The sequence below is a fragment of the Vigna umbellata genome, chromosome 2, assembly GCF_029865625.1.
Source record: "Vigna umbellata cultivar VRB3 chromosome 2, Vumbellata_1.0, whole genome shotgun sequence".
Taxonomy (NCBI): Eukaryota; Viridiplantae; Streptophyta; class Magnoliopsida; order Fabales; family Fabaceae; genus Vigna; species Vigna umbellata.
The window spans coordinates 52,668,230-52,676,291 of NC_142166.1; the positions used below are offsets into that span (position 1 = coordinate 52,668,230).

The 8,062-nt window shown below is 29.3% G+C and overlaps 1 protein-coding gene across 1 annotated transcript; it reads right to left on the minus strand.

The window, feature by feature from the left end:
• Positions 1–2,370: 2,370 nt before the first annotated feature.
• LOC124832236 (beta-galactosidase 13-like) lies at positions 2,371–6,667 on the minus strand. Its single transcript, XM_047306389.2, has 17 exons — positions 6,371–6,667; positions 6,172–6,267; positions 5,962–6,074; positions 5,802–5,868; positions 5,620–5,712; positions 5,390–5,533; positions 5,215–5,309; positions 5,018–5,123; positions 4,720–4,923; positions 4,468–4,635; positions 4,199–4,377; positions 4,009–4,118; positions 3,740–3,849; positions 3,524–3,631; positions 3,340–3,444; positions 3,088–3,233; positions 2,371–2,996 (listed from the first exon to the last, which is right to left on the minus strand). Exons 1-17 carry the CDS (start codon positions 6,587–6,589, stop codon positions 2,528–2,530), a joined length of 2,532 nt encoding a protein of 843 aa, XP_047162345.2. The 5' UTR covers positions 6,590–6,667; the 3' UTR covers positions 2,371–2,527.
• Between the last annotated feature and the right edge of the window lie 1,395 nt (positions 6,668–8,062).

Genomic DNA, 8,062 nt, shown 5'->3' on the forward strand with positions numbered 1-8,062 from the left:
GTTGTTAATAAGTTAATTATTTGTTTTAGTATAAGTTAGTTTTTGTTTAGCAAAAACTAAATGACAAGATTCTAATTGTCTGATAAAAGATAATTAACCAGTAGGCTACATGTTAAAATGACATAAAAACGATAATTAAGTTATTAAAAAGTTTTTTTTTAACAAAAATATATTATTATCTAATTATTATTCTAGGTTTTTTAACATAATTAAATTTCTATAAGATAAATTTATGTTTGAACAAAATATTTTGTTCAAAAAATCAAATGATATTTATTAAATTTTATTTTTCAATTTAATTTATTTTTATAAGTTTTCTGTTGTAACTTTTGTTATATTTATTTCTGATGTATTGCTTTAGTTTGTAATATTGAAGTTTTAAAATTTTAGTAATGTTGTAATTCATTGTTTTTATAAAATTAAAAATACTTAATAAGATATAAAAAATAATTATAGACAAAAATTAAATAAGTAAAATAAATTTTTTTAAAATAGTTTACTTTAAATACTTTTTATTTGAAATCTAATGAAAAAGCAGTAGTAGATTATTAATAATGAACTCTAAGGAATTGAAGCACGTTATTAGAGGTTTTTTTTTCTCGACAGAATGTTTATAATTAGCTTTTAAATTTAAGATATGCTAAAATTTGTTCTGTTTTATTAATTTTGAATGTTAATTTTGATAATGTGGGATTTGTATTTACGTGTGTTTCTCTCTCTATATATAAACATGTTCAATAATACATTATAAAGTGTCAATTGTCAGGACTCCATCAAATTGTTTTAAATTGACAGTCTGATTTAAAAAGGTTTAAAGCAGATCAAATAAAGTAAAACTTTGTAATTTGTTACTTTGAATTAATTAAATTTGACAGAACTCAATATTACCTTTTTTTTTCTTTTACAATAATAGAATTACTTTATTTTAATGCAAATCGCGCTTTTAGTCTTGTTTTCATAATATGATAATGTGTTATTTTATGGTATATAACTTTAAATTTGCATGACACTGATAATGTATGAACTAATATATAATATATATATATATATTATTTTTCATTTATGCTTCTAATAAAAATATTCTAAGAAATTTAAATTGCACCGCCATGAAAACACCGTATGATTTATTTACAAAGTGAAAACTTTCACATGCTCTATAAAAATTAGGATTGAGGAGGACTATGATATTGTTGGAAGTGATAATTTGGAGTTCTTTTAGTTAAATATTAAAATTAATCTTTTTATTATGGAAGACAATACCTGTTTCAAATTTAAGTTTGATAAACATATTACAGATATGTTTAATGATTTAAAATTAATTTTACATAATTTTTAAACAATTCAACTTTTAATTCATTTTTTTAATTATATCTCTACGAAATGGTTTCAGACGAGAGATTGGGGAATTTTTTAACCAAATACTTGTATTCTTGTATATTAAAACAACTATAAACATAATTACTATAACCAGTATAATGGAAAGCTTGGATCAATTTATGAAATCCATATCATCCAACTATTTTTATTAAAAAAGAAGACCTAATTTATCTTTATTATTTGATAAAATTATTAATAATTACAAAATTATGATATATTTATTAAAAGAGTATTAAATTTTAAAGACATTACGTCTCTAATAAATTTTAATATGTACAATTAAAAAGAATGGTGCATTGCACAAATTAGTGTATGAAATATCATATATTTGTGATTACATATGAAACATTAGTTTGAAATAATTTTCTTAATATTATATATGTATCACTACCTATATGAAAACATGTGTAATGAAACTGGAAATGACATATAACTTGCTAAATATTCTATACACAAGTTTTACATTTTCTTCTTGCTTCTCAATTATAGTATTATATTGTAGCTCATCCACAAAATTATTATGTTTTAATATGTATATGAAAGATACGTAATACTTGTCGTTGTTCACTATGCTTAGTACTACCCTTAATTTTTCTTGAAAATCAACTAACAATAAAATAAAATGAAACTTAAAACTAAATGATACTATTTAACTTCATTTACTTGAAGTAAATATTATTAAAAGTAAATTGGTCAAATGATAGACCAAAGTGTCATTTTTTAAAAATAAAAACATAAAAAGTGTCACCTAAAATTATAGTAACATGATTTTATAATTGTTATAACATTGCTTATGTTTCTAACTTTTTCAGGAGAGGATGATGTATATACAAATTAATCAAATTGAAGCGGATTAAAATGTTCCAATTAAAAACTTAAGTAGTTAGAACGTTATTTATCATAATATATATAAAAAGATAAAAATGACAACACCAAATAAACTTAAATAAAAGAAAACAAAAGTTGTGAACAAAATTGGATTGGTGGAATTTTTATTGAAAGTAGTGACAAGAAACAAATAATGAAATAATATTGAATTTATGTTTGATGTCACAGTAATCCAATCATATAAGTTGAGCTCCTGGACTCCTCTTGACCAAATTAAATAATTTTCAGCCTGTTACATAAATTAATTTTTTGGTTGATTCATCTAATAACACCTTACTTGGATTGCAAGAGTTTTTATTAGTATTTCTGGGCATGGATCCACACCATTTTGATTAAATATTGCACGGTTTAATGCAATTGAGCAAGTTTCTTTGCCCAAACATGCTTGCTCCACGATTTGTTTTGTAGCAATAGTATTGCAAGTTCCCAAAACATACTCTCCACAATAACCACTTGGATTGCCAAAACTTGCAAATTCAACTGTCGTAATCTTTTTCCCAGGAGCACATGCTAGTGAGGCTTGTGGTGCAATGTATGACACAATAGGATGGAAATTTCCTCTTCTAGACACCCATGAGTTCACATTGGGAGGATCACTCTCTGTAATTAAACTGCAAATTGTGTCTCTGTTCACGTTCAAAATCTCAACCTGTATTGGAGCCAATGGTTCCTCTTCAAATATAACAAGCAAGTTGTCTTGTGGGTTGAGGAAAGATCTTGGGATATGGAACCTGAATGATTGGTCCAAGTTATATAAAATTTAAGACAACACTTATTTTCTTTTCAATAAAATTTTTCATTTTTAGTGGTTGGTTTGCTTACTCTGATTGAGTGGGCTTTCCAAGTGGGGAGAGGAAACTCATCCAGTGTCGACCAATGTTTTTACCGTTGATCCACATCATTCCTTTGCCCATTCCAGTCATCCTAATTGCAACTGGACCTGTTCCCTCTGGAGTGGCAAATCTTGTCTATAAAATTAATGAATGCTATCGTTACAAAAAAATATAAAGCATACAAAATTTTAAATTGTTTCTTAATATCATTGTTTCACATTAGATGTGTGATATTTCTTACCCTGTACCAGGTGAGAGGGCGTGGAATTGGACTAAGCGGCTTCCATTTTGCCTTTAATGATCCTTCATCACTGTAAACTTTCATACCTTCACCCTTGAGACCAACCTATCAATTAAAATTAACCAATTTAACTTTGTCATCATGTTGAACCAATGTTTTACTATCAGAGTATAATTCAACTAACCCGATGACCCCACATATTGGTTGTGACATCAAGTGTTCCCGTGTTGAGAGCGATGATAGATATAGACTTAGGTCCTGCATATCTATGTTCCATGTAAGCTCCACTATCCTGTATATTCAATGTTTAAAGGATGAAACAATATTATTTTGTTGTATTTATTGAAACTTTAATTGATGTTCATTAAACACACAAAAATGAAAAAGTTAAGTATCATACAGGTAATCCAACTGTGCCAGCCAAGATAGAAATATAGTTAGTTCCAACCCTAAGTTGAACTGGGCGTTGGAAATCAAAAGATTTTTCTTCATGAGTTCCATGAGCAGTTCCTGAGACATAATAATTAAGACATCTGACATTAATATCATGTTTACTCACCTATGTTACACACACACACACACACACACACACACACACACACACACACACACACACACATATATATATATATATATATATATATATATATATATATATTGTGTCCTTACCGACGAGGTCTCCATTTACAAATGCAACCATTGTGTGTCCGAGACTCATAATACGAAGAATTGGGAGAACTTCAGGTTTTGTTGGCAAGTCTCCTGGGGCCAACTCAAAGCTGCAATGAATAAAAAGGTTGGCCTTAGAGAGAACAATCATAAAAATGTTTCCAAAATAAACATGCTTACACAAACTCACCTGGTGGTGTACCAAGCATAATCAGTGGTGTCCTTGAGCAAACTGTAAAGCTCTGCCGGAATATTTTGGTACATATCCAATTTTGTTGTTGTTGGGATGGCCTCATTGAACATCTCCCATTGGAAATTGTTTGCAATGGGAGACCTCTCGTAGTTCCTCGAATTATGTTGTGAAACAATCTATTACAAGTACCATTTGTGAGTGAAATATCCATTTGTGAATTATATGTGATAACATATTGGAGACGAAGAAACAAGTTAGTTAATTACACTTTGTGTGTTGTAGACTAAAGTCTTGCAATCAGGGAGGACGCTAATGGAATGTGGAGGCAAAAAGTAGTTAGTGCCCCTGAAGTTAATAGTGGCCGCATCTGTTGTATGGTTGTTAGTGATGAAAGCAGCACATAAGTTTGTTCCAAACTTCTCAAAGGTTCTAATCTACATGACATATATACAAGCTTAGTTTATTTTTGTGATGCTACCTTATTTCTATTAACATTAAAAATAATGTCAAATACTTACCTCGTGGAATTCGTTCAACTTTTCCACATTGGGATTGCCACCAAGGATGGCCTTCCTACAAAGGAGCACAGCTTTGTGCACGTCCCTTAAATGACTCCATTTTGGTTCTCTTTGTAGTCCATATTCATCGAGAGGCGCCTCATCATAATAACGAGTTGTGGTAAAGGCAGAACTGGTTCTACCAAAGTTTGTTCCTCCGTGATACTACAAATGTTACGTATTGAGTTACAAATTTAAGAAAAAAATATTGGCCTAAAGTTATACGAGTACAAAAAGATTTAAATGCTAAGAGAAACACCATATAATAGTTAACCAAGTTTCCACCCTTGGAGAAAAATCGAGCAACTGAAAATGCAATATCTTCTGCTGATCTTTGGGATGGTGGATCTCCATGTACTCTATACCTGATACAAGATTACCAAATAAAGTGTATTATTAATTGCATTCGTGATTTTGAAGTTATTCACTAAGGACAAACTTTTAGTCATTTCTTACTGAGCGGTCCAATTCTCTGTCCATATGGCTGGTTTGTATGGTTTGTTTGGTCCTGAGAATGTATCACCGCAGTGTCTTCCATTGCATGCATTGATCTAAAAATGAAATCACAGGATATCAAGCTAAGATGGAAGAGAATTTGTGGCTATGTTACCACTATTGTGTCATGACTTACCACTGGATCAGGTGCATCTCTTTGCTTACACATGACCCATGGAACTCCAACATCTAGTGCTACTGCCATGTTTGCAGCCCATTGGACGTAGTTGACTCCCTTTTCCTCATACGCAAGTTGAATGTGGTTGTACTCATTCTCAATCTAGAGCCATTGAATAATGCAACATGTTTACATACATTGATTACTAAAAAGGAAATTAAACACATGGTTGGTTACAAAATCAAAACCTGAGCTAAGATGATAGGGCCTCCTTGGGGAGCAAAGAGCTTCTCATCTTTCATCATTTGTACAATCTTTGTCACGAATGCTTGCATGTGTTGCTTCAAATTAAAATGATTTTAATGTTAATGCTTAAATTATGTATTCAATTTTCATGTTAAAGGAATTATATTCGGAGGATTGGAAATACCTTATAAGGCTCATTATCAGAGCGGAATATGATGTCAGGAACCTCCCTAAGCCAATATGGAAGTCCTCTGATGAAGATATTAGGAATGAGAGTAAGGTTGAGAATAACAAAGGAAAGGAATCATGTATTTGAAAATCATATTAAGTAATGGATATTTTACCCGTGGTTCCACTCGGCTTGGATGAAGGGTCCAACCCTAAGAGTGACAAACATTCCATACTCTTGAACAAGCTTAATAAACTTCACTAAGTCATAATTACCTTCAAAGTTAAACTGCATGTTCACAGAAGAAAAAAAAACACTTTCACAAATTCCCTTTGAGCTTTTGTGGTCCTAAAACAATTAAATCAATAAACAACAAATACTTCACCTGTCCTTGTTGGGGCTCATGAACATTCCAAAACACATAAGTTTGAATAACATTTATGCCTCCACGTCTTGCATTATCAAGAAGGACAGGCCACATCTACATTGTTTATGTACAAACACGTGTGATGAACCATATAATTTTGTTTCTTCGCATGAAAATAATGTAATATTACAATGATATTATTATGAAAGTAACTTACATCTGGCATGCTTCGTGGGTAGTGGATGGAACCAGAAATAAGTAGCTCACGCCTTCCATTGATGAACAATGACTTACCATCATAAGTGACATTATGAGCAATCATGTTACGACCATATGCACCTTTATGGTGTCCACGTCCATGTACCACAACCACAATGGTGAAAAGCAATGTCATGAGGAAAAGGGTGCGAGCCATGATGTTATTGGTTTGTTCCATCCTTTTAATTTACTATTGCATGAGAATTGAAAGGAAACTTTGAGTGAGTTGACCTAAGGCTCCTCCTTCTCAGGTAGAGAGAGAGGTGCCCAGAAGCTAATTTATTCTTTACACAAACTTTTCTTTTATACTACTCTTCTACCAATAAATTTTAGCAATTTGAGACAAAATTACTTTGTCTCGTGCTATTTTTGTTGTATTCTATTATTATTCATTTGATAGTGTTTTCCTCACATTTGTCTTATTTTTATGTAATGACACTATTATTAGCCATCCAAAATTATATGAGCCACAAATCTTTATTTGTTTTTTTGTTCAGAGTATCTAAATTTACTCAATACCTTTCAAAATAGAAGATTTAACTCTTCTAGAAAACGGTATAAAATGATTATTATACATTTAAACATCATATGCTTTTTATCTCACATCCTTTTTATTTATTTTAGCAATTTATTCACTCGGAATTTGTTTTATAGATTAAAGTTCAACTAAATTTTTGAAAACAAATTGTTTCCTTTTTTAAATATAAATTGTGATATCGGATAAATTGTTAATTTTTTCATAATTTTTTTAAAACTTATAATTAAACATATCTAATCAATAACTTAATTAGTTGTTTTTGAAAAGTTATATTTTTAATTTACAAAACTTAAATATGAAGTTGTATTTAAAAAGTTAAATATTTCTTAAATTAACAAGTTATTGACAAATATGTCGAATTTAGAAGAGTATCAGTGTCTTGACATGCTAACGTGTCAAATACATTTATTTCGCACGATATCATGTCATTAATTTATAAAATGATGGAATGGGATTGATTGAATACAACCATTAGTGAAATCCATAATGTGTTATTTAAGTGTCAAAGTAAAAAATTGTGTCAAAATATTATTATTCAATTTAAAAGTGAATTATAATTTACGTGGATTTAATTAAAATATATTCAAAATGTATTTTTTATTTATTTTCATGGTGTTATAAACAGTTGTTGTTGTTGTAAGGTAAATTGTTGGTTTTCTTAACAACTTCTTTAAAATGGTATGGTTAATTGTTTGATATTTTAAATTCTATTTATATATAAAAATTAAATTTGACTATGGTTTTATTATTAAGTAATATACGCAAATTAAAGAGCAGGATTTTCATTAATTTCATTTCATTAGGCGTTCGTTAAAAAAATTTCAAGATATATTTTATTTTTATCCCTTTATTTATTTTCATTTTTTGATCTATTAATATCAATAGTTAAGAATAAATTTATATTATAAGTCAAGCGATTGATTATAAATTTAATATATAATTTATATTATAATATTTATTTATTAAAACATTTAAAAATACTTATTTGTCATAAATTTTACATATTTGTAATGTAGGAAAAAAACGATAATCCGTTGAAGAAGAAGAGGGAAGAGCATGAGTAAACTTATAAATTGAATTGAATTCCCTCCAAAACATAGTCTCCCTCCAAAA

Bases quoted from the DNA above. Each gene is read 5' to 3' on its own strand.
- LOC124832236 (XM_047306389.2), bottom strand. From the start codon at position 6,589: ATGGAACAAACCAATAACATCATGGCTCGCACCCTTTTCCTCATGACA. The intron at 5,124-5,214 runs GTAAGAAATGAC...ATCTTGTATCAG, and splicing joins ACAGAGAATTGGACCGCTCA to GTATAGAGTACATGGAGATC. The intron at 4,378-4,467 runs GTAATTAACTAA...TACTTGTAATAG, and splicing joins TAGTCTACAACACACAAAGT to ATTGTTTCACAACATAATTC.